Here is a 27,716-nt window from a genome sequence, read left to right as displayed (position 1 = left end):
ACTGTACAACAGACAGAGAGACCAGTGTTACCGCACACTTGGCTATTATATCCTAATTTGCATAAACACTAAAATCTTTTGAAAGGTTGAATAAATGTGGATAAACAATACTCCAAAATGCTCATGGTGACAGTGCTTATCAAATGAGCCACGTCACATAAGACACTTTACACAGTATTAGTGGTCCATTGGTAGACTGTGCTTTTAAGACACTCGGCACCTATATTCACAGCAAAGAGTCCTCCTTAGGAGGAAATAACATGACTAACACAGACAAAACATAGTACAAAAGAGCAGAGAAACCGTTAAGGGACAGACATTTTCGATGTGTAAATTTCAGTTGTTTCTGCATTTCAGTATGTTTTACAAATCACCTCATACATTTCTGTAGCATAATGGGATTGACACTTAAAGTGTTACCCTACTGATAAGAGTCCTTGCAATGGACTGTGCACTCCCTGAATTTCAATAGTAGTAAGTTCATAAAGGTTAAAAATCTTCCTCAAAGTTTTCACCTTCTGTTTCTTCTGAGTCCTCACTGAGCAAATCCGGACTAATATCTATAAAAGAAATGAGTGTTAAAAGAATTTTGGTGTTATATAAATAAAAATATATTATTATATTATTACTATGATGTGCATATAGCTATACAGTGAGGTAAGATTATTAACCAGTTCTAGATAATGAATTTATGGGGGCATGTTCACACGGTGTTTTTTGCAGGCGGATTTTGATGCGGAGTTCACCTCAAAATCCGCCTGCAAAAAAGGCTCCCATTCATTTCAATAGGAGCCGCTGACTTTTTTCCCGCTAGCAATTTTTTTTCAGCTAGCGGGAAAAAGTAGCAACATGCCCTATCTTCCCGCGGATTCTGTGGCTGAATCAGCCGCGGCGTGAGACTCACTCCCGATTAGGCCCATTCATTCAGGCCTAATCAGGAGTGGGATGCTGCGACAGAATGTCGATGCACTGCACCGGCATCCAGTTGCAGCTATCCGCACGGAGAAATCACACGACGGAAAAGGTTTCTGCCTTGTGAATTAGCCCTTTTACCTTTAGACAACATACAGTAGTTACCCCTTGTCCTTTCATTTTTTTTTTAAAGTTATTTTATCCTAGCATCTGAAATTGTACACAAATATTTCATACAGGGTCTGACTCTTGGTTTACTCAAAGAAACATATACAGTACCATGCAAAAGTCTTTAGGGTAGGTGTGGGAAAATGCTGAATTTAACGCACTGTCAGCTTTGCTGGTATGCACCCTGATGCTAGAGAGATCTGTGCCGTTAGTTTCGGCACCAACATCCCACCACTGTAAGAATGGCAGGTCTTACAGCTCCCCCCCCCCAGTGGAGGTGTCACGGGGTGACTAATGCTATCACAGTCTCAGAACACTTCCCACAGACAAGTGTGTGATGTGATAATAACAGTGGTAAAAGGAGATATTTCTGTAATGAAAAATTCTATTGTAGTAATTCTTTTTGACCACAAGATGCCGCTGTGTTAGGTAAAGGAAGAACCAGGAAGTGACGAGTTCAGGAAGTGAACTGGAGTAGTGTGTGAGGAGAAGCTGGCTGTTGAGCAGTGAGAGATCTGAGTGACAATCGTTCGCCATCCGCTGCCGTACTACGCTTGTTTCAGGCCAGAGCCAGCTCTGGAGAAGCCTGGACCTGTTGCTGGTTCCCATGTCAGGAGAGTTGGAGACGGTTGCGGTACAGACGCCGCGGAGCGGATGAAAAGAAGGACCAGCCCTTGTGACACTGTGTTCAAGTTGTCTGGAGGCAAGGAAATTCCTGTTTCCTTTGGAAAATCCATCTGACTGTTCGCCCCCTTGCTAACCCGGGTAAGCGGAGCTCCGATTCACCTTTCATAAGGGTGAATAGTGTATACACTCAGTAAATAGTTTTTGGCGCCAAAAACCTAGCATAGACTGGTTCCGGCCATTTTGCTTTAAAGAGAGTTCTATCTAAACGGAGATACAGCACGTGTTGTCCTGCTATTCAAAAGAGACACTATATCCCGGATTATAGTACCAGAAGTACGTCATAAGAGGAGTTATTTGTTTCACTAAGACTTGTGCAGCTAAGCACCAACTTCTGATAAAACAAAACCGGTTGCTGAAGTCCTCCCTGCAGGATTGGGGTAGTGTGTTGAAATGTGGACATTGGGGAGTGGGTAAGTTAAATAGTAAACTGTGATATTGTTAACCCCGGTGTGACACCGCAGGTGAACTTTCTCTACATACTTACATTGTTTTGTTAGCTTGGTATTAACAGGTAAATTGCAGCTGCTTTACATAGGTAGCCGCTAGTTAAAGGCATAGTTTACTAGTTCTGACATATTAGGTCACAGTGCGGCGTCACTCCGGGTCTTGGCCCTCGGCTGAGTGTCTTGTAATTATTGATTTAATCAGGCCCGTTAGCCTGGAGTTCACTCAAAAAGGGTATAGAGTAAAATTTAGGTTTCTTACTTCGTGTCTGGTGTGTTTGTGTCTGTCCGTGGAACTGCTGTATCCTAAAAGTTCCTGCAAGAGCCCCGGTAGCCAGTCGGCTGCCGTGTCTTTCCCTTCCTCCTTCCCCCCTTACAGAGGAGTAATGATGTCAAAACTAATGGTACCGGGGCGCATACTGGCAAAGCTGACAGTGTGTTGAATCCATCATTTTCCCACACCTACCTTAAAAACGCTTGCACTGTATTGCAAAAGACATGTCAGAGGACATGAAGGGTCTTATTTATATGTGCTTCAAGCAGGCTCAGAATAGGTTCATGAACAAAAAATAAATAAAATTCCTCAAAGCCAGCCCTTTGTTTAGATAATCCTTCTCCATTTAGAAGCTGATACCATGGTTCACCTCTTAAAGTGTTCCTATCAGTGCTACATTGGACTATACTGCCCATTAGACACATCTGAGAGACTTCAGGAGCTGAGACATAATGCCAACTCTGGGCAAGGAAATGTATTGTTTGAACAATACGGACTTTGAGGGCTCTAGATGTCCATAAAGTAAAAAAAAACAGTGCCCCAGCAGTGGAAAGAACACCATTACTAGTGCACCAAGACCCTCATTTGCATATTTTTAAAATCCACTTTTTCAGCAAAACGACAAATTTGTGATTACAAGAGTACATTTGCCAAGCTGTCATAGTGCTCTACAGGCTGATATATTTAGTTTATACAAAAGTAACCAAAAAAGGGAAGGATGGCACTGCTAATGACAAACGTGTGCGGATCAAATCCAAGATATATGAGTATTTTCACGAAGAGACAACCAATATGAATAATAGGTCTGGGGGTGCTCAACATCCAAATAGTATCTTTTGAAAATGAACGAAGTAGAAGAAAAAGTAGGAAGGGCACTCACCTGTAGACGAACATCTTCTAAAAAGCATCCTTTATTAGGGAAAATCATCAGTAAAAAAACAACCATCAGGGAGGGAAAAGACAGCAAAAAATGGCGTGAAAAAAGGCAACAGCCGTTTCGTGCTCACCTGAGCGCTTTTTCAAGCCTTCAATGCATACACCATTGCTTGAAAAAGCGCTCAGGTGAGCGCGAAACGGCTGTTGCCTTTTTTCACGCCATGTTTTGCTCTTTTTTCCCCTCCCTGATGGTTGTTTTTTACTGATGATTTTCCCTAATAAAGGATGCTTTTTAGAAGATGTTCATCTATAAGTGAGTGCCCTGCCTACTTTTTCTTCTATTTCGTTCATATTTAGTTTATATACCATTAGGGAGATAGTAGACTTCCTTTAACCTATTCTGAGATTGTATACAAAAAATAAAAATCTTTCTAGCATCCTCTTGACTCTCCTTGCTCCAGTTTCATAAGTGCATACCCATATATATATTTACAATAAACTATTTGCACATTGTTCTAACAGGAACACGGAAAACCCAAATCAACATGTGAGACTTAGACTTGAAATCAGCAATACGCTATCAATTTAATGTCATGTAGAGTAGACTATAATACAGTAGGTACGTACTCTCAGGTGGATTGTGGAACAGGACTTGGTGCTTACAGATGTTTCCATTTGCAGTAGCAGGAGCACTAGGTTCAGCATCAGTGTACGGAGTGTTTACCACTGAATCACCTATTTGTTGCAACTCTTCCTCATCTTCTGATTCTACAAGAACCAGAACTTCAGATGCTCCTTTTCTGCAACACAGTATAAAATCACATTAAAATAAGGACTTTAAAAGTAGCTTGCCAGAGCTCCATAGGTTCTAATCCACTACCGTAAATATATGGAATTGTTCCAGGATGTGTATTATATAAGGCCTCGTGTACAGGACAGAGTGTACAGGCCGAGGCTCTTATGATGTTTTGTTCCCTTCCAATATTTTATAGGACGTGCTTTATAAATATCAGAACAGAACATCGGGACACAAGTCGGAAGAGCCTCAGGCTGCACACTCGGTCAGGCTGGGTTTTCACATTTAGTCTTTTTTTTTTTTTTTTTTTTTTTTTTTTTTTATTGTTGTTTTTAAAGTCAAAACCATATGTAGATAGAAAGCCCTCTGAGTACATGAAGCTAGGTCCGCATCTGTGTACAGTCGTTCGGGTCCGCTGGGGAACCTGAACGATGGTGAGCCAGACCACTAAAACAGCAGGTACCTGCGGACAACAGCGGTCACCATAGATAATAATGAGGTCCATATGGTGTCTGTCATGTGCCTGCCATTTTTATATTGATACCAGTAAACAGAAAAGTACTCCATGCAAGACTTTTCTCTCCATTAATTTCCAGCAATTTCTACGGCAGAGTCACCAATAGACACTTCAGCGCAGATGTGAACCTAGCCGAACATGTTTTATGTTTTTATACAATCAATGTTTATCGTTATCAGTGATTAAAAATACAAATGCAAGTACTTTAAAATAAAAATAAAATTTACAAAATGTGTTTTTGATGCACCCTGACATAGGCCGAGTATGAGTGTTAAACAAGCTCATTTAGCTCCATTTGCAAAGAGCAGTTATCAGAACTGTATGTCTGTATTGACTCAAAAAATGGAACAAAAAACCCTCCATCTTTTCCTCAAGTGGGATCTTAGCCTAAAAGATTGGTAGTGCGATAATTTGGACACATACTATTAGTATGGGAAACACATTTCTGTTTAAGAAGCAATTTTACACTGATCAAGATCTGAAACTACTTTCTGTAGGAACAATAGGTCCAGATAATTAGCCCTATAACCGGCCTGTTTAACCCCTTAAGCCATGGCAATTTCCTGATTTTAGGTTTCATTTTTTGATCCCCTACTTTCTAAAAGCCATAACATATAGCTTTTATGGGACAAATTGTACTTCATAGTGGCACCATTAACTATTCCATATTATGAACTGGGACATTAAAAAAGAAAAAAAAAATAGCAATTTTCTTACAGATTTAATTTTTACTGTGTTCAACATGCAGTAAAAATGACATGTTACCTATATTCTGTTGGTGCGATAACAGTGATGCCAAATTTACATAATTTTTGTTAAGTTTTAATGCCTTTACATAAATTATAAACTTTGAATAATTTTAAAAGTTAGATTTAAGTTCCATTGCCATAGTGTGACAACTATAACTTTTTATATTTTACGTATAAGATACTATTCTTTTATTTTTTCCGGGATTTTACTAACAACATTTTGGAGAATGTATGACAGTTTGATTTATATTAAATTTTTTGGAAAAGATGAAATGATAAAAAGATGGGCGGTATTGTATATCGATAGATATCGCTTTGCCGGTATGTACCTCCATTGCCAGAGATATCTGTGCCGTTAGTTTCGGCACCGATATCTCTACACTGTCAGAAAGGCAGGGCTGGATTACAGGGAGCAGGGACAGACAGATAGGTGAGAGCCCCTTTAGAGGAATAGTTATGGGTCCCTTGATTTCCAATATTTCAGCATATAGTACTCCCTTTATGTCTCTCTAACAATCCACCATAGTTAGCCATAAAGTTCATTAGTACAGCAATTTACACACAATCTAATAGACTGTAGAAAGTTGCTGTTAAAGCTATAGGGCCTATATGCAACTGCCCGCCTTTGATAGGAAGGACTAAATGCTCTGGCCCATGGGCCCCCAGAACGTTAGTGTCTTAGGCAGCCTTCACTATTCACTCTCCCTGCTTAAGCTGGGTTTTTTTTCCAATTCAGTTGGAAAAACAACAACTAGATCAGAAGAACTGGTTATCCAGCAGGTAAAAGGTAACCTTCAGCCCCTTTCCCTACCATTCTGGTTTATTCCAATGCAGTGAGCCAAGCAGGCTTGGTATTCAGTACTTATAGGTGATGTATACACAGATCACCTCTGGTACCCCTAACATTAAAGGAGGTCTCTTGGTGGCCATTTTGTAATTCTATCTAGCCAAAATGAAATAAACAGTGGTCATACTTCAGTTATCTCCATTAAACTCTAAACAGGTCACTGACTCAACTTTCTGTGTAGCATAATGTAACCAAAGTGGAGAAAACAAAATACTGTACATAATGGCCCCCATCAACTATTGGTGGGTATAGGGTTCACATTGGCCCACCAAATCATTTGCTCACAGATCTATTTATTCAGCTACCGACAATGAGCCGCCTGTAATACCTTAATCCAGTTGCTGAGATATCCACATTTAATGTAATACATGCTCTCCTAAACCGTTCACAATGAAACCCACTCTTGCTATTTGCTTTTTGGTCTGATAATTAAACAAAGCCTCTAGAACCTGAATGTACCCTAATAGGTAGAGGGAAAAGAGTTGTTTTAATGGCACAATGTATTTAAGCGGCATGAAAAAAGTACTACTCACCGGAAGGGGTTGGCTGTAATAATCCAGTATGACATATGAAAAGGTTAAAAAAAAATTGTTAGCGAATGAAAGAACACACATATTAGCTTTTATTTTACAAATGTTTTAAACAGACAGAATAAATATCGCATGCTCCTGTGTACGTGCTGTACTATTGCTTAGGAAAGTGCTGCATTTCCCTTAAAACCTGCAATACTGAATGTATGAATTTATCAGCACTGGCTCTGGAGTCAGAAAATGTACAGTCAGCATCTGCTCATGTTACCTCATTCCATCTTTTTTTATTTCCATTTTGGTTTTAATTTTTCCAGATTAGCCAAAAGGGAGTCTATCACCTCCTTCAAGCATATTCAACTGTCACCACTGCATTAAGGCCCCTTCAGAAAGAGGAATTTCGTGCCAAACTTGAGGCAGATTCCAACTCATAATCAGTGTCAAATTCTGCCCTGATTCTGCCTCCTACTGTTTTCAGCTGAAGCGGTAAGCTAAACAAAATTACCCTGCCACAGAGTCTGTGTGAGCCACTCCACTGCTGAGGGTAATTCATCTGAGTCTAGTCACCGGGAGAAGCCGAATGCCGGAGTAGCAGAAATGGAAGAGAAATTTGAGGGGGAAGTTCACTTCAAATTCCTTTTCCACTTCTACCATGTGAACAAACGCTTACAGAGCACATTATACTGTAGTAGTAAACACAATGATATTGTTATGCACGTCACTTCTGTAGATTTGTAGAAAAACAACATCCAACCACCTCACCTGTCTAAACTGTAAGAACAGTGCGTGCCCAGCGCACCAACTGCCTCATTTGCATAATTCTTTTACGTTCTTCTTCTCCAAATCTACAAAAGTGACATGTATAACAAAAATGTATTGCAATGTAATGTGTCCTATAATGTGGTGTTAGCAAATGAATACACTTGGGGAAAGTGGTAGACTCCCTTAAAAATGTATATAACTTTCCTATATTGTCTTAAGACCTACCTTTTATATATAACTGAGGATCACAGTAGAGTATAGTCCCTGTAATAAGGGCAACCACTAACAGGACAAGGATCAGGATAGCAGATACTAATCCAACAATGTTATGGGGTGCTGAGGAATAGAAGTAAAAAGACAATGAGTAACAAGAACAAACACATATCACCTTCATTCAGTTTCTTTACAAATATGTTTTCCATACATAGCACAAGGATTTTAATACTCAAGTAAGGTTTGTTTCACCAGACGGAACATTAACATATGAAAAGGATATGCCATTAGCGTCTTATCAACAATAAGCCAAACTCGTGTCTCCCCACTGAAGCTAAAGAGGTGGGATGGTCTCTTCAGGGCATGCGACAGTGTCTGCAGTTCGTCCTGTACCAATCATTTACATCATAGTGCAGGCAGTTTCTATCACTCCCCTGAAGGAGGTATAGACATGGCTTGACCACTGCTCCATTCACACTCCACCACACTGTTGTTGTCCAGCTTGTGGGGATAGGGTACCAGGGAGTGAAGGTCCCAGTGCCCAGATCCCTAACAATTTAACATTTATAACCTTACAAGACAATTAATATTTTTGGTTGGAATACCTCTTTAATGTTAGGGACAGCACAGTGTCTCAGTGGTTAGCACTGTTGCCTTTCGGCACTGGACTACACTCCAAAGACATAGTGGTAGGGAATATAGAAATATCATCAGCACCCAAGCCCCAAGATCCTGAGGGGGCCCACTCGTCTGCCTCATTCTGTCTCCTCCCACTAATTTACCTTTGACCTTGACCTGTGTCTATGAAGGCTCACAGGACGCTCTTCCCTAGAGATGTGCTGTTTGCGAACAAGGCGGCTCTTTGTGCCGCTCGTTCAACTGAACTACAAGTCGGCTCCTGTCTGAGAAGAGACAGCTCAATTAACCCCGCCCCCACTTAGTCAAACCCACCACTTACACTGTTAGCCCATCCCCTTTATAGACAAGCCCCACCCCTACATAATTAAACTCAGCCCTTATGCTGGTAAACCTGCCCCCTACATATTTAGCCCAAACAAACAGGCCACCCTCTTATTTTTAACCTCATGTTATGACAATCACCCAGGGTAACATAATATTAGGTTAAAAAGTGAAGAGGAGGGGATGCAGAACTGTCTACACAAAACCCCGTTTTTCAGTTTTGTCCAGTTCATTTTGGCTATAGGAATACATTATTCAGGATGTGACCCATACAGAAGGAATATGGTATGTTCTGGTACTTTTGATGTTCCTTTGATGTCATATTGGTTGTATACCGTCTACTCAAAGTAGACAGCAGTATTTCTTTAAAGAGCCATTTACGAGCCAAAACTCACCATCACAATCCAACTCACTAAAAAGATCCGAAATTCCCATCAGTACTCATGCCAGACCCTTGTACTGCAGGGGATCGATTACAATAGGCCAGGGGTCGGCAACCCCTGGCACGCGAGGCATATTTTGCTGGCACGGCAGCCAGCCTGCAACTTTCATAAAAATTGAGAGAGAGAGCGCGTCCCTTCAGTGCTCTGCTATAGAGCTGAGGACACGCCCCCTTCTCTCACTGCCCACCAATCAGAGGTGAGCCTCTCACTGCACAGGATAAGGGCTCCCTGGACCTGCTGCTACATGTGAGGAGGAGCTCCTGCCGTCTGCAGCCTGAGGAGAGAGAGGAAGCTCTGGGAGCAAAGTGAAAGTAAAAACGCCAGGTACGTGTGTTACTAACTATTCTCATTAATGTCAGGCATTTGGGGTTATTACTTTAGTGTTAGTAACCCCATGTGCCTCACATTAATAGCAGTTAACCCCATCATGTCCCTCACATTAACCCTGTGTGGCTCACATAAGGGTTACTGATGTGTGAGACATATGGGGGTACTAATAAAGGACCTATATAATGAAGATATTCACTTATTACCTCCATATGTCTCACATATCAGTGTCCCTTATGGGGGACATTTCAAGCGGACAGAAAAACCTACATGTCGGGTTTTGCTGTCCGCTTGAAAAGTCAGACATCTTTGAGAACGGACACTTAAGGACACCCACAGACAGTAAAAGAACGCACCCGATGTCCATTTAAATCAATGCAAAATGTCACGGACACAGCTAGTGTCCGATGCTAATGTCCGTGCAAGATTTTGAACGGACATTAGCAGCGGACACTAGCTGTCGGACACCGACGGTAGTGTGAACGCTCCCTTACAGAAAACTGAAGTTACTAACGGCCAAGGACTGGATGGAGCATACAGGTACATTGTGTGTCAGAGCTTTACAGGTATGACCTTACTCTGCTCCCAGTCACATACATTACCACTAATTGTGGGTTACGCATGTACTTACATTGCTTCTAAAGGAAAAGCACATGTATATCCAGGCAAATAGTGGTGAGCGCATGTGGCTGGGAGCGCAGTATGACAGCACCCCTATGTTGGGTTTGTGCTATATGACTAGTGTAGGTGTCGTCAGCTTTACAATTATTGCTCGGCACTCCGACGACCTCATCTTTGATTTTTTAATTTAAATCGGCACGCCGAACAAAAAAGGTTGCCTACCCCTGCAATAGGCTATGACAGACCAGTGTGTGTACACATGTTCTGTCTTCTGTGTGTGTCTGTGTACGCAAATACACATACATACACACATCTAGAAGACAGAATATGTGTAGATTTTATTATATAAATCAGCACGAGATGACTGTCAATCTTCCTCGGTCTGGAGCACCATGCAAGGTCTCGCCTTGTGGGGTAAGGATGATTCTGAGAAAGGTCAGGAATTAGTCCAGAACTACACGGAAGGACCTGGTCAATGACATAAAGAAAGCTGGGACCACAGTCTCCTAGATTGCTGTTGGTAACACACTATGCCATCATGGATTAAAATCCTGTAGGGCACGCAAGGTCCCCCTGCTCACGCCAGTGCATGTCCTGGCCCGTTTAAAGTTCGCCAATGACCATCTAGATCAGACCTGGGCAAAGTCCGGCCCCCGAGCCATATCCGGCCCTTTGACTGATTCAGTCCGGCCCGCACAGCTTTGACTAGGGAGGCGTGTCTAGGGGGCGTGTCTTAGTGCCGGCCGAAGATGGAGATGTGGAGCGTGTCATAAAGTACTGAGAGATGTAAGGTGAGCTGCAGGGGGGAGAGAGAGAGGGTGTGTGCCTGTCTATGTGTGTGCCTGTCTATGTGTGTGCCTGTCTATGTGTGTGCCTGTCTATATGTGTGCCTGTCTATATGTGTGTGCCTGTCTATATGTGTGCCTGTCTGTTTGTCTATATATGTGTGAGTGTGTCTATATGTGTCTGTCTATCTGTGTGTGTGTCTTAGCAACCTAGGGGCAGAGATGGAAGGGGAATGTTATACTAGGGCAGAGATGGCAGATGGAGGGGGGGACATGAAACTGGGGGAGAGATGGAGGGGGGGGGGGGGACAATTTATTGCCCCCCTCCAACTACCCCACTGTTTAATGTCCCCCTCCAGCTGCTCCAGTTTCATGTCCCCTCTAGTTTCCCCCAGTTTATACTGAGGCACCAGGAGAGGGACTTAATACTGTGGGGCAGTTGGAGGGGAACATTATAATGTGGGGGCATATAGTGTACGGGTGACTGTAGGAGGATTATACTGTGTGGGGGGGCATGGAAAGATGATTGGGAATGGGCGGAGTCAACATAGAAGTGGGTGGAGCTAAATTTGCCGTGGCTCGGCCCTCTAGCATAGTTTCAATTTCTTATAGGGCCCCATGGGAAAATTAATTGCCCACCCCTGATCTAGATGATGGGAGGCATGGAAGAAGGAATGTAGTCAGATGAGACCAAAATAGAACTTTTTGGTGTTAATTCCACTCGCCTTGTTTGGAGGAAGAAGAAGGATAAGTATATCCCTAAGAATAACATCTCAACCGTAAAGCATGTGGGTGGAAACATCATGCTTTGGGGGTACTTTTCAACAGAGGGGCCAGGACGACTGCATCGTATTGAAGGGAGGATGGATGGAGCCATGCATCATGAAACTTTGGCCAACAATCTCCTTCCCGCAGTAAGAGCATTGAAGATGGGTCGTGGCTGGGTCTTCCAGCATGACAATAGTACAAAGCACACAGCCAGTGCAACTAAGAAGTGGCTCCATAAGAAGTAAAGTCCTGGAGTGGCCAAGGCCAGTCTCTAGACCTGAACCCAGTGACAGCCCTGAAACCTGAAAGATCTGCAGAATATCTGTATGGAGATTTTAATTATTTAAAAATCATAAAATGTGATTTTTGGGATTTCTTTTGATTCCGTCTCTCGCAGTTTAAGTGTACCGATGCTAAAACTACAGACCTCTGCATTCTTTGTAGGTGGGAAAACTTGCAAAAATCACCAGTATATCAGATACATATTTTCCCCACTGCATAGTATACACACACTCATATAAGGGGCTGTGTATACAAGCTACAGAGGCACTAATATACAGTATATCACCTGTGACAGTCCAGTCAGTTTCTATATTCAGCACTTCTAATAATACAGATGAAAGCATTCATTTCACTGTAAACAGTACCAGGCCCTTTCACACAGCAGAAACAGTGTTTCATTGTTTTCCTCCCATTTGGTCCTAATCATAAAGCCACAACGGAATGATGATGCTCTGCATCCACCAATGTGAGCCGGGGGCAGAAAATAAAGAATAATCTGGGGCAGATGTCCGCTTCAAACTCCTCTTTACTTCCTGACGTCTAAACGGGTTCTATCTACTTATATGAAATGGACAGTATTACAGTCCACTCCAGTTGGCTTGCCTCAGCAAAAAAAATTCAATTTTGGGTGTTGTTTGTTTGTTTTTTTTTTGCTGTGGTGTGCTTGAGTTGCTCCAAAAGAGGCTCAACCATATATTTAAATACTTATATTTATAGCGCCAGATGTAAGTTCTTCTGGTTCGCAGGAGAACCAGAAGAACGGACAAATGGACTATTAAAATAACAGAAACAAACAGAGTCCAAGGGTCCCTACTGACAATAATGAGGTTTGTCAGGGTGTCTGATCTTTTTTTTTAACTGACATCTCTGGATGAAAAGTAGAGCAAGTTTAGATGAATCTGTGCCCGATGGACACCTGGCATAGATGTGAACCCAGCCTAACCTACATGTGCAGTGGTGGCAATATTAAAACTAAATCAATATTCTACTTACTGGTTACATCAAGCCATATTTGGACCTCTTTAGTTGCAGCTCCATTCTCCGTCATGCATGTATAATACCCCTCATCTTCCTCCTTCGAGCAGTTCACAATAGTGAGGTAGGAGATTGTGCTGTTCTGAACAATCTGGTATTTTGTCCCTGAATGTATCTCCACATTTGGGTTGCTCAGGTTACGCAACCAGGTTATTACAGTTGGGGGATTCGCCTCTGACACCAAACATGAAAAGGTTACGTTTTGTCCTTTTAAGCAGGTTCTCAGTGCCTGGGACTGGGGCAGAGGGTACCCTGAAAGAGAGGTAAAACAATGAACATCAGTGCCATTTCTGAAGCATAAAGAACAACGAGAAAAGCCATTTCTTTTTTTTCTTTTTTTTTAAGGAACATGCAAATTACGCCTCCAAACTGATAACTGAGGATTTGTTTTAATGTAATAACCTGAGTTGCTGCTTTATCTGGCACAATAGACCTGCTTATCTGCACACAATAGACTTAGTCAGCTTGTATACTAGGAAGTGGTGACATCACTAAGAGAGAGGAATTTTATCACAAAACACATCTATCCCTTATCCACAGTATAGGGGCCAGCGATCATGAGAACAGGGGCCCGCAAGTGCCCCAAGTAAATGAAGCAATGGTTAGCATGCCCAGACACCATTCCTTAACTCACATATAAGAGAATGGATTGCTGACCAATCATGTACACAATCTCCATTCACATGGGACCCCCAGAAATTCAACACTTATGCCTTATCCTATGGCTAAGTATATACAGTAGGGAACACTCCAGTAATAACTGTTCAATAGTAAATGCTGTGATAAATGTCAGGTAATTCAGTATTATTTTGCCACCAAATATAAAATGAGTTAAACTAGCTATACACATCGGTTTAATGCAGGCCTAATGTGTATGGAAATATCCCAACTCTCCCATCTCTCTCTCCTCGCCCCATTCAAAACATATGCACACTTGGCCAAGTCAGCCATGCAGTTTTTGTGGGTTGGGAGAGATAGCTGCTAGCTGAACACTTGTGTGGCTTATAGACAGGTTGATATTCAGGAACGCTTATTCTCTATAATATTCTCTTTTAATCCCCTGTTCTCCTCATTGCTGGAAGACCCGGCAGTTGATCACTTCTCCTCCATCTTGTGGATAGGTGATAAAGTGCTCTTAATAGTAAAAACCCTTGAAATCCAGGGGATAAAAAAAGTAAAGCTAGGCCTTTTCTTCAAATGATTGAAAGCAGTAAATATGGTCTGCCCCTATGGCATATATCTCTAGTTGAATCCAACAGATATATCAGTTTGTGTATAGAGACCCCTGCCATTGATCAGGGGCTATTTACAACACATTGTACTCTCCATCTCTTCCAGAACAGTGAGTGTCCCCCAGATATATCTGACTATATGTGGCAAGCCTTTGGTATATATCTCCACTGCATGAATTTGTCAAAGTTAGACTTGGCTACATAGAATATATATATTTTCTGTATGTAGTCCAGTCTAACCTTAACAAATCTGTGCAGTGGAATTAAAAAAGCTCAAATGACTTCTCTAATATCTTTCTTAATAGAGAACTAAACAGAGATAATACCCAGTGGTGTAATGTTAATTGCTGCCATTAGTCTCCATATACATGTCTGATAAAATGCTACTAGCTTAGTAAAATGCACCAATCCCATACAGGAATAAAAATCTCAATATAAATTATGTTAACTGACCTGTCCCTAAGGTAAAAGGATTAAAATGTGTTTTTCAAGCTGTAACACTTGGTAGATAACAATGTTATCTAATAGTATTTATCATGGCCTCCAAATGCTAGTTCCATAAAGGAAGTTTGGATGAAAAATTCAAAGCATGTCCTGGCTTGGCGGCATTATATGACTCACATAAATTCTCTATCACCCACTGAGTCCAGCACAATAGCTCATTTTCATGAATAACAGCCTTCAACCCTTCATATAGAAAACACAAGAAGTACTACAAAAATACACTGAAAGAACACAAATACGAAGTAAAACTTAGCTAATATCATATGAGTATAACAGAAGAGCAACATCATCATAAGAACTAGGAAATAAGGATTATTTTGATGGTCACTTGTGTGTTCAACTGCAGTATTTATGCAGTAAATGAACCTCTTTTGAGGCAAGGGGATAGGATTCAGAGGTCTCTAACACTGTCCAGAGAAACCGCTTGTTGGCTCTTCCCCGAGACCACCCAGTTGACAGTATAGAGCCTATTTAGCATATTGGAAACCAAAACTGATTGTTCGGGAATGTTGGTGTCAGTGGAGTGGTGCCTATTGAAAGATGCAAAGAATTGGAGGAGGTGCTGAAAAGCCCTCTTTAAATTTAAATGATTTGCCTACTTTCGGTTATTCCTTTTAATCATAAAAGTATCCTGACTATAAGTTCAGTCCTCCAGTGCTTCCAGAGGGGAAATAAAAGGCCCCATAAATTACAGGAAAGCTGACCAAACCCACCAATTTAAGTGAGACAGGCTCCATTCACATCTGCGCTTGGGGTTGCCACTTGGGGATCCTCTGAACCGAAACCTATACGCATTAAAAAGCAGATACATAAGGAAACCACATGGACCCCACAGACTACAATGAGGTCCATGTGGTTTCTGCACAAAACATGCGGAGAAAAAAAACACTCCTTGCAATACCTTTCTCTCCACATGTTTCATGCAGAAACGGAGCGAAAACCACACGGACCTCATTATAGTCTAAACCTGAACTCCCATGTGAATGAGGCCTTATGTGTAAGCAGGTCCCTCAATAACATCGGAGTCTGGCACTGACATCTGTTGTCGCAAAAATAAAAAACACCTGTACACTTGGGCAAAACAAGTATATCTGTATATGGGTAGAGTGGAAGGAATAGCAGTTGTAAAGCATTACATAGTTTCCATTGTAAGCAATGGGGCTGTCCATGCATTGTATACAAGTGTTGATTCCTCCAGAATGAGAACACTTTTGTAGTGCTGTATATCCTCTACGATATCAAAATACTGAAAAAAGACCCCCATTTTCATAAGATATTTGGAAATGGGGTCTTTAAATCAGGCAACCCTTTAAAGCATACTTACCCATGCAGAAATTTCTAAAATGATTATATAGCATGTGAATTCACCCTTAAAGGGATTGGCCACTATCAGACCAATATTAAGAAACAAATGTTATTGTTTGTATAATAAAAAGTTCTACAATTTTCCAATATAATTTCTGTATGAATTCCTCACAGTTTTCTAGATCTCGGCTTGCTGTCATTCATTCTGTTACTTCTAGTTGATAAAAATCAGTCCATGGTCATGTGATTTGCGGTCCATGGTCATGTGATGAGCACACAGGTGCCGCTCGTTATAGTCACAGCACAATAATCAGACATCTGCCTGGTAATCAGCTGTGCACCTGTGTGTTATCACATGACCATGGACTGTATATCACATGACCATGGACTGTATATCACATGACCATGGACTGTATATCACATGACCATGGACTGTATATCACATGACCATGGACTGTATATCACATCACCATGGACTGTATATCACATCACCATGGACTGTATATCACATCACCATGGACTGTATATCACATCACCATGGAGTGATTTTTATCCACTGGAATTAAATAAAGAATGACAGCAGGCATAGATCTAGAAAACTGTGAGGAATTGATACAGAAAGTATATTGGAAAAGTGTAGAATATTTTATTATACAAATAATATTTCTCTCTCAGTTTTGGTCTGATATTTAAAAGGGTCACACTTCCTTTATACTTAGAGACTTACAGGCTTTAGCCACAGAATATGCCAGTATATCAGAGGAATACCTCATACTCTGATGCTGAATTAACAATTTCTACAAAGCAATGTAGCACAATGTTGCAGGAAAAATGATTTGTTGCCTTACCTATTTGAACTTCACATGTCTCCTCTTTGATTTCATTTATTATTGAGTATTTTCCTTTGCAAGTAAACTTTTGTCCATTATCATACTGGGATCCATTTAGTTTCACCTCCAAAGTATCTGCAGTCCTGTTTGAGAGTATATTCCCATTGTCTTCCCATTGCAGCAGCGGCGATGGATAACCTTCACGCCAACTGCAGGTCAATAAAAATATAGAGGGAACCCCCTCATAGTTTACACTGCACTGCATATTAGGAGAAGGTGGACCTGTAAAAGATTGGGAAAAAAATGCAATAATATATTCATGTTAACTACCGAGAGCAAGCCAAAGAGTTTTACACAAATGTAATACAAAGTGTGCAATTACTAAGATAATACATGTCAGACTCTTCACATTACCACTGTGGCCCAATACTTCAGGGCCCAAGTATTTTTAACAAGAATAGCGTAGTCCGCAGTGCTTTCTTGCTATCAAAAGAGCCAGGATATAAACCAAATAGACCCCTTTATATGGTGAACCCCCAACCCAGAAAACTGCTGAAATCCTGGTGGATACTGTCAGCAAGCTTTATATTTATGGCTCTTACTGACGGGTTCCCCTGCCAGCTTGAACTATAACACCAAGGAGTAGTAGACTGGCTGCTGACTCTGGCATACTGACCAGTTCTAAACTATAGTAATAGCAATACAGGCAATTCAAGTAAAGCTTCACTGTTATATACAATTTACAGTAAATAGCAAAATATTATCTCTAGCTTCTGCTTATTCCAACACCAATAAAACAACACAATCCTGTTTCTGTAGAGCCTGTATGGCTCCAATGAACTCTAGGTATCAATGGGGTTTTCTAACCACAGCAACTTCTGTCTCATCCACAACAAGCTGCAGACCAGTGGGAGCTGACGGCTTGGAATCCCACCCATCACCACAATGGGGATCAGTATGTAAGGCATGCACCCAGTCCATTAATTTCAGTATGGAGCTCTGCAAATAGCTGAGCAAAATACTCCTGTTCTTGTAATTGGTTGGGGTCCCAGTGGTCAGAACCCATCGACCTGCAATTTTTTCCTTATTCTGTAGATAGGGATAAGTTACTGTGGAGGTAAAACTGAGACGCCACATTGGAAAAGCTCCTTTGTTGTTGTAGATTTTGCTGCATCTTTGAGGCAAAGGCTTCTGCTAAATTCATTCCTGGCTTTGGCTCAAAAAAAGCAGAAAAAAAACTTCAACAAAAAAAAGCAGCTTTCCCAAAATGTGGGAACTTAGTCTTCCCTATATGGAATACTTCTAGACAAGAATACCTCTGTACATTGAGCATGACAATGGTTTTTGTTTGTTTTTTGGTGAAATGGAAGCTTGCAGAGGTACTGAAGAGAACTCATGCACCTCTACAGAAGCCATATTACAGTTTCACTGTGTACGAGTCCCAGTCAGTATGAGTATTAAGTATGCTGAAAGAGCTACTATTGGCAAGACCTTCTCAATATTAGTGTCAGATAACCCACAGAACATTATAAGCTATCCAAGGTTCTGGGGAATTATCCAAAATCATACTCACGATATACAAGAAGCTCGATAGTGGAGACAAGCGTCTTCTTACTAATAGGATTCACAACCATGCATGTGTAATTTCCCTGGAAATTTGGAGCTATGTGGGTCAAGTAAAAAGTGATGAAGCTTGTTGTTGCTTTCTCAAAAAGCTCAGACTCATTCCCAACTTTAAGTACAATTGAATTTGTTGGGTCAGGGATGGAATAACTCAAGCAGGTGAAGTTTACATTCAAACCACTTGAAATGTAATGTGTACCATTTGGCAGTATCTTGGTAGGAGACATCAGGAAAGTGATATTATCAGGACCCCCTGCATAGATAAAGGAAAGTTAATATTGACATGAATGCTTGGTTGGCAAGAATATAGATGAAATAGTTACAAACAGATAAAATAACTAATAGAATCAGCAATTCCTTATTACACTTTTAATATTAAAACTACAAGCAGAAATGACAATAGTACACTTCACGTGTATCAAAGGGCCAGTACTTACCAAAAAACAGTATACTTTTAAACCAAGTTTTTAGGAGAAACCTCAATACATTACAAACAAGACAGGCAAGATCATAATAGAAGATCATCACACCTCTACTGATAACCTCATAAAGCCCGATCATTGCAACTCACCCATAGACCACAACCAGTCAGCTCCAGACTATTGCTACAGTTGCCATGACTATACTGTAAAGCAGATCACTAAATGCTGTTGACAGTGCAGAGGCTATCAGGCAAAATGGCAACCCCCATGATCACGTACAGAAAATAGAAGTGAAAAAAATTAAATCTACAATCAGAAAATAAAAGCAGATTCTGGAAAAAAAAAAAAAAAGTGATATATTTCACTATCTGGATTTAATAAATAAAAAATTGCTGAAACATTCCTTTAATGTTTAGGGGTTGCCGAGATGTACACCACTTTACTGAATTTCATAGAGATGTCTTTAAACAGGACCAACTTACTGGGTCCATGCTGCACGTGGCAGGCTACATGGGGTCTTCATAATACAAACAGCAAGAAAAAAAAAAAAAAAACTGTCCACCTAGTAATGATTATGAAAAGGCTGCACGGGCACTAACCCCAGACTGCAATGGAGTCAAAAGTAATACCCAATCGAAAAAAAATGTGTCCAGCATGCCAACAGTTAAAATATAACTTTTACTTCATATAAAAAAAATGATCTTACATTGTTCATCTAGGATACAAGAACATTGCCAACAGCTTACGCGTTTCGGGACTCCCTATGCTGTCCCTTACTCAAGCTATAAGTAAGGGACAGCAGAGGGAGTTCCGAAACGCGTAAGCTGTTGGCAATGTTCTTGCATCCTGGACGAACAATGCAAAATCGTCTTTTTATTTTTTATATGAAGTAAAAGTTATATTTTAACTGTTGGCATGCTGGACACATTTTTTTTCTTCATAATACAACCCCTTTAAAAAATAATTCACTAAAGAGCAGGTGATATGATTTTTCCATGTCATGTTTTGGGCAGAGATATAGGATGTTTTTCTGGTATCAGCAGATATATTCAGGGCATAGTCCATATCTACGTTACAAGAAAAAGTTGCTAAAAGTGAAGATACCTTTTTAAAAATAATTTTCTTAATAATGCATTAACCACTGTTTATTGGCTACTGTTTTCAGTCCACAGATAAATATATTTTCAAAAGCCGCTCAAACCCCAAACAAATATATAGAAAAGGAATGGAAAAACACTTGAGTTGGCTGCTCCGGATAAATCCCCGACTGAAGAGGATGAGATATGTAGCAATGGTAAATAAAAAACCTTCCAGCGCCAAAAATATTTAAATAAAACTTGACTTTTACTTCATACAATTAAAATTGTAAATACAATGGATCCATATGAAATACAAATAAGAGTAGCTACTCTTATTTGTATTTCATATGGATCCATTGTATTTACAATTTTAATTGTATGAAGTAAAAGTCAAGTTTTATTTAAATATTTTTTGGCGCTGGAAGGTTTTTTATTTACCATTACTGTTTTCAGGGCTATAAATGTGGGGGATAGATTGGCATTCTACATTGAATATATAGAAGATCCAAACTGGCACAAACACATTCAATGGCATTTCCCCTGAACAACAAAAGATAGTGGACAGGTGGTTAAAGAAGTCTTACAACTCCTAATGATATTACTTAATACTGCTGCTGAGGGACCGTTTAACATAAAATAAAATCATTTCTTACCTCTCCCTGAGCAACTGCCTTCAGCAGTGACATTCGTCTGTATATAGGTCCCTCGGCTGACGTCCTCAGTAATGTATAGTTTGTGCTAGGGGACAATCGCAACCACTACATTGTGACTGCTGTTTGTGAAGAGGTGACTGCTGAAGCCTGTGATTGGCTGCAGTAGTCACCTGGCACAAACAGCCGGGGCACCTGTATACAGAGAAAGGGAGGCCCGTGGAGGAATGAGTAATGGTTTAAGGGTCCCTCACCAGAAGTATTAAATAATAAAAGGTGTGTTACAGTTGTTTGTGGTCCCACTGCTGGTACCCTCTCCAATCATGAAAATAGTAGTCATGAGTTCACTGTATAAATTAAGCTGTAGTGTACTTGTATAACCACAACTCTATTAAAACTGATAAAGATAGCCAAGTACAGCTTGAAGTTCGACCAAGAGAAGTGAATGCAGCAATGGTCATGTAAGCACAAAACACAGGGAACTCAGGGTCTCCTGTTCTTGTGATTGGTGGACATCCCAGTGGTGGGACCCACAAAAATCAAACCCTAATCCATTATCCTGTGTTCTGAGGAAAACTCCCTTTAGGTTGGGGCTGCACATGGTGCAAGAGAATCCCATCCACACATTGCAAAAAAATACCGTACTTGCAGCGTAAATGCTGCTATTTCCAAAACTGTTTCGTTTTTGGAAATCGCAGCATATCAGTTTTTACCTACAGAAACACTAGTGGTTTTCCTATAGGTGTAATGAAAGCAAAAAACTCTGCAGATTTTCTGTGAAAAGTGCTGCAGGAAAAACGCGTTTTCGCTGCGGCCCGCTACGTGGGGCCTTGGTCTAAACCACATTTAGGCTGGTCTTACTCGACTGTAGTGGTTTTTGCGGTCCGCAATTTGCGGATCCGCAACACAAATTTCACTTTAAAAATTAATTCCGCAGACATCCGCAAAGTGCATCTGCAACGTTCCGTGTGTATCAGTATTATGCGGATCCGCAAAAAACAAAACACACATGTTGATATCCGCAATTGCGGATATACACTGATGTATGTTCAGTGTGTATCCGCAAAAATGCACACGCCCATAGACTTTTATTGGACCTTCCGTGCCGTAAAAGCACGGCCATTACGGACATGCGGTATACTGTCCGGACCACAGTTGCGGCACGCCACACCACTGACAAAATCTACGATCGTGTAAGAGGCCTCATAGAAAATTATGGGACCGTAAATTGCGGACAATTTGCGGTGCAAAACTACGGTCGTGTAAGACCAGCTTTACTTTAAACTCTAATCTTCAGCAAAGATGAAAGTGAATTTATATCCTGGAGTGAAGTTTGCTGCCTGAACAAACAGTCATGAAAATGTGTCACTGTTTCCTATTATATAGGGTAAACCAAGATACAGGATGTTGGGAAAATGTATTTTATACTATATAGATACACACAAAAATGAATGATATTCACATGGCACAGAGTATCCAAAGAAGAATCCAATATAAGTCACAAAACATTCCAACCAACTTGGCATAGTGTCCATGATTCATTGGAAGGTCTTACTTTGCAGTGAACAACAAATGTATTCACATGGAAATAAAAGAGCTTTCATCCCTCGTACAGGACTGCATTAGTAAATACTTGTAACTTCCTTAAAGACCTGGACAGGTATGAATATAGTGATAACTGGGTGCCACCATTCCCCTGGTCAGCTCCCTTACACTATCCAGTTAGTTCTGACATATTCACACGGTAATAAAAGGGAACTGGTAACATCCAATTGTCTATTTATTCCAGTAGGAATAGCAGGGTAAAGTGTAGAACAGAGTTATAAGTAAAATGCTTCCCCACTAGTATTCTGTACAGAATTGAGGGTGTTTACTAAACTAACATGTTAGGAAACCTGACCATTCCTCCATGTATATATTCTCTAAATTGTGGACAATGTAGAAAACCATGTCCAGACAATATACCGAAACATCTCCTTGCCTGAGTCAGTCTATTATGTCCAACTCCTAAAGATAGTCCTGGAGCTAAGAAGACAAATTTGTAGCCCAGAAGAGACTTTTTTTTTTTTCTCATGGATCACACTCAAACTATGTAAGTATTTCTTATCTGACATATCACAACCACGCCTTGCAATTGTGATATGTCAGATAAGTAATATTTTGGTGTTCCATCTCTGGACAAATTTATAGTCTCTGTTTTTGCCCTGAAATGGCGTTCCATTTCTGCTTACTTGCTATTTTTAGCTGTATTTGAGCCGGAGCGTCTGCCGTTTCTGAACAATCTTTGCAGCCATAAAGTCCTTCATCTTTCAGGTGTAGATCTGATATTACCAAAGAACTCCCATTCAGTGAGTATTTGGTGTTTGAGGAGGCATTTTTGTTACAGCTGAGTATTTCTTGTTTAGAGTTGTCCATAAACCAGGCAACACCGTTTTCACTCTCTGCCAGGATGCTGCATGGTAGAACGGCTTGCCCACCCTCTTCTCCATAGGTAGTTATTACTGAAGCTGCAAAATAGAAAGGTCAAATCATAAACTAAATGATGAACCCGTGATAAATGGTCACTAACTGTTTGACAAACTTTATAGACGTCAATTGAGAAAGCAAATCTAAGAGACAGATTTATATATCTCAATGTATCACAATATCTTTCATCAGAGAAAAATGCCTTTTTCTCCACTTATTATGCTCTGCTCCTACTCTATCCCCCCATAAACTGGCACTGCCATTGAATACTTTCCTGGATCCATGTAGAAAATACAAGTCCCAGCACTCCTCTTCCAACTTGTCTAATTTATTGCATCCAGTTTAATGTTCATAGTACAAGCACAGAGAACACCAAGTATTCTGTCCACATGTTTCTGACCCAATGTTTTTTCATGAGTTATTAGGAAAGGCCCAAGCGGATCAGAATGCTTTATATATTATCTGTGAATCCCTATGCATGGTGCTTGTGCGGTTCTGTATTACAAAGCTGTACATAGTTGTCTTGTGTACAGCTTCATCCTTGTCATTTGGCATCTGATGGAACAAACACCATTCCATATAATGATATGTGAATTCAGGAGAAAAATCTCTACGTGCCTCTAAAAATATTTCACACAGTATAAAGCCATATATTACCACACATGCCATATCTATACAATACAGATTAGCAAGAATGCAGTGCAGGACTTCAGGCTGTTCTTGAAAAACCACTAGTATTGAAGATCAGAGGAAGTCTATTTACCAAGTGTGGTGTCACAATGATAAGAAATCTCCTTCTCTATGAACTTTGCTTTGCTGAGCTGGAAACCTATCACAATAAATCTCACAACATTAATAATGTGATTTGTAAGCTATTCTTAGAGTCGATCCAGTGAGCTAAATATAACTAGCAAGTTTCATCCAGTTCTTTAAAACTAACAGCCTATCCTTAGATTGCAGGGGGTCTGAATCTCAGAACCCCCACCGATCAGCTGTTTGGAAGTTCCATAGAGATCCAGTGAATGCTACTTGATGGTTTACCAGGTGCAGCTTTGTACTTTTAGTAGTCTCTGTGCCTGGTACACTACAGCTTCATCCCATTTATGTGCATGGGATTGAGTTGCAATACCAGAGACAACCACTCCCATTTACTCTAATGTAAAAAAATGTGACAAAAGCTTCCATCTGTTGTGTTAGTTTAGGGCACGTTCATAAGGAGAAACCTGCTGCTGATTTTGAGATGGATTCTAACTCCAAATCAGCAGCAGAATCCATCCCGTTTCTGCCTCCCATTGATTCAATGGAAGGTAGAATTGAGGACGTGATAAAAATAAGTATGCTGCTTGATCTTGTAGCAGATTCTGCGGCTGATCAGCCACAGAGTTTGTAGCAGGACACTCCACAAATGAGCATCAGAAAGCGGAGATCTGCTTTTGAATTCTGCTGCAGGGCAGTGGAAAATGAAGAAGAATCTGAAGCATATGTCTGTCTCAAATTGTTCTTCATTTTCTATAGCATAAACAGGGCCTTACTTTTCTAAGAGAAGAAAAGTCCTGCATGTAATAATAGGAGCAGAACTGCAGTAACCCAGCGCCTCCATTCACTGTATATCAGTGATTCCAGGATCCTGCACCTCGACTTCCATTATCTGAATAAAGCCGGGTTCACACAGGATTTTTTGGACTGGATTTTGACGCGGGAAGCCTCCTCAGAATCTGGTCCAAAAAAACTCTCCCATGGCTAGCTGCGATTGGGTGGCGGTGCAGTGCACACAGAGTTTTCCGGCATCCAGTTGCAGCATACCCAAATGAATGGGCCTAGTCGGGAGGAAGTTTTGCGCTGCGGAATCCGCGCCAAGAAAGGGCAGGTCGCTTCTTCTTTCCACAAGCAAGAACAAACAGCTCGCGGAAAAAGGAACCCATTGAAGTCAACGGAAGGCGATTTTTTGAGACAGATTTTGACACAGATTCCATGTCAAAATCAGGACCAAAAAACCCTGTGTGAACTTGGCTTAAGAGCATCACTGCTTCCAGCTTGGTCCATTGCTATGGCTTTCAGGGGTCAGACCCTTGCTGTTCATATACTGATAACCTGTCAGGTGGAGACGTCATCATCAGTGGTCTTTAATGGACTAACAGTATTATATGACCTTATGTTTTTAGGGTATGTTCACATGGATCATTTTCAACATGGATTTTGATGCATGTGCAAACTGTGCACACCAGGAATCCACACCATAGATCATCAGCCCAGATTTCTCTGTACAGGGATTGAAATCTAAAAAAATAGAAGTCACCGCCATGTCGTTTCTAAATTTAGTTTGTGTGTGGAAATTGATGTTTAAGAATGAATAGTGTGAACATTCTCTTAATCGCTTATTCACACGACAGACTTTCATGACCATGTGCTTAATGGACAGCACATGGCCCTGCAGAAAATAAAGGATCTATTCTTTTTTTTTTGTGACCAATCTGTTTCATATACCATGTAATTTCTACGAGGGATCCGGCGAAGCAGATTACCCTCAGATGTACACAGCGCATACTTTTGTCACAGTTAGTCGTGGGAATCACCATGTATAACTGTGACGTCACCGGTCGGCTCCACATATCTGACATCCTCTGTACACTAGAACAGAGGGCTTTAGTCCCATGTCAGTAAGTGCAGGGCAGGTCTGTAGAAATAACAGCCTGATCCCATCAGTGACTTCCGGCCAGGTCTGCTCCTGGGAGATCAAGTGCAGGGGATAGCCAGCACCTGGGGCAGTACTACAAGACCCTGCTGTCAGAGCATGCTGGGAGTTGTAGTTCCTGAAAGGCACAGCCTGCAGAGCCCTGAGAACGTCACCTGAGATCTCTAGGAAGGAGCAGGTGCAGTGAGGAGATGTCTCCTACCTTCACAGCTTCCCCCGTACACCACACAGAGGATCAGGAGCAGCTCCTCCAGCGGCCCCATCTGCTTCTCCAGTAAGTGCCAGGACCAGCGGGCGCTCTCAGGGCAGTGCCCGGCTCGCCATGAAGAGAAGGCGCTGGGACGTGCAGGATGGAGGCGTCCGTCCGGCTCCTGACACCACTTAACATGTAGGTGACAATTGCAACTTACTGTTCTTCCGGCTTGTGAGCCGCAGCCAGGCCACGCCCTGTGCCCAGGTATGAGGTGCCCCTCCCCCCTCCTGCCGAGGCCGGCTGGCGCCCTGTACCTGTCATACTGACACTGGATATGGCCGCAGGGTCACCACATGGCGGTATACATGGTACATAGGGCGCAGGGTCACCACATGGCGATATACATGTTACATAGGGCACAGGGTCACCACATGGCGATATACATGATACATAGGGCACAGGGTCACCACATAAGGATATACATGATACATAGGGCGCAGGGTCACCACATGGCGGTATACATGATACATAGGGCGCAGGGTCGCCACATGGCGGTATACATGTTACATAGGGCACAGGGTCACCACATGGCGATATACATGATACATAGGGCACAGGGTCACCACATGGCGATATACATGATACATAGGGCGCAGGGTCGCCACATGGCGATATACATGATACATAGGGCGCAGGGTCGCCACATGGCGATATACATGATACATAGGGCGCAGGGTCGCCACATGGCGATATACATGATACATAGGGCGCAGGGTCGCCACATGGCGATATACATGATACATAGGGCGCAGGGTCGCCACATGGCGATATACATGATACATAGGGCACAGGGTCACCACATGAGGATATACATGATACATAGGGCACAGGGTCACCACATGAGGATATACATGATACATAGGGCACAGGGTCACCACATGAGGATATACATGATACATAGGGCACAGGGTCACCACATGAGGATATACATGATACATAGGGCACAGGGTCACCACATGAGGATATACATGATACATAGGGCGCAGGGTCACCACATGAGGATATACATGATACATAGGGCACAGGGTCACCACATGGCGATATACATGATACATAGGGCACAGGGTCACCACATGAGGATATACATGATACATAGGTCTCTGACTTCCTTGGGGCAGTAGAACACTGTGGTAAGGAGGAGGAGGAGGGCTTGTGATGAAGGACATTTGGGGCATTTTTTGTGGTTAAAAGGACAATAGTGCTGATGCAAGATACCGAACTATCAGCTGTGAGCAGGAGATCTCACCACCTACCAAAGGAACTGCCACATATTATCATGATAGCTGCTTATGTCCCCCACCTCTGCAAAAATTTCTGCTTATTATATCCACATGCTGTGACCCCCCTCCTCGTGTCCTACAACCAAGTCGGCTGTATTATTATTATTATAATTATTATTATTAACACCAATCTGCACAGAGAACTAAATGATCCTGCAGTGTGTCTGTTTCTTTTTTAGTTGCTATGATTCCTAGGATTTCTCTATCTGCCATGAGCTTGTATGTGTTTCTCTCTTGTTATATGCTACTGTACCATCTATGAAACTGTATCACTGAAATTTCCCCATTGTGGGACTATTAAAGGAATATCTTATCTTATCTTAGGGCGCAGGGTCACCACATGAGGATATACATGATACATAGGGCGCAGGGTCACCACATGAGGATA

The 27,716-nt window shown here is 41.4% G+C and overlaps 1 protein-coding gene across 1 annotated transcript; it reads right to left on the bottom strand.

The window, feature by feature from the left end:
• Positions 1-159: 159 nt before the first annotated feature.
• VSIG10 (V-set and immunoglobulin domain containing 10) lies at positions 160-26,199 on the bottom strand. Its single transcript, XM_075273622.1, has 9 exons — positions 25,998-26,199; positions 22,869-23,144; positions 18,437-18,739; positions 16,882-17,145; positions 12,951-13,244; positions 7,784-7,894; positions 6,803-6,815; positions 3,988-4,160; positions 160-560 (listed from the first exon to the last, which is right to left on the bottom strand). Exons 1-9 carry the CDS (start codon positions 26,056-26,058, stop codon positions 490-492), a joined length of 1,566 nt encoding a protein of 521 aa, XP_075129723.1. The 5' UTR covers positions 26,059-26,199; the 3' UTR covers positions 160-489.
• Between the last annotated feature and the right edge of the window lie 1,517 nt (positions 26,200-27,716).

The sequence above is a fragment of the Leptodactylus fuscus genome, chromosome 1 (genome assembly GCF_031893055.1).
Source record: "Leptodactylus fuscus isolate aLepFus1 chromosome 1, aLepFus1.hap2, whole genome shotgun sequence".
NCBI classification, from domain to species: domain Eukaryota; kingdom Metazoa; phylum Chordata; class Amphibia; order Anura; family Leptodactylidae; genus Leptodactylus; species Leptodactylus fuscus.
This window is presented reverse-complemented; position numbering and strand designations above follow the sequence as displayed.

Bases quoted from the DNA above. Each gene is read 5' to 3' on its own strand.
- VSIG10 (XM_075273622.1), bottom strand. From the start codon at position 26,058: ATGGGGCCGCTGGAGGAGCTGCTCCTGATCCTCTGTGTGGTGTACGGG. The intron at 7,895-12,950 runs GTAAGTAGAATA...TCTATTCCTCAG, and splicing joins AATATGGCTTGATGTAACCA to CACCCCATAACATTGTTGGA. The intron at 561-3,987 runs GTACGTACCTAC...TTTCTTTTATAG, and splicing joins GTTCCACAATCCACCTGAGA to ATATTAGTCCGGATTTGCTC.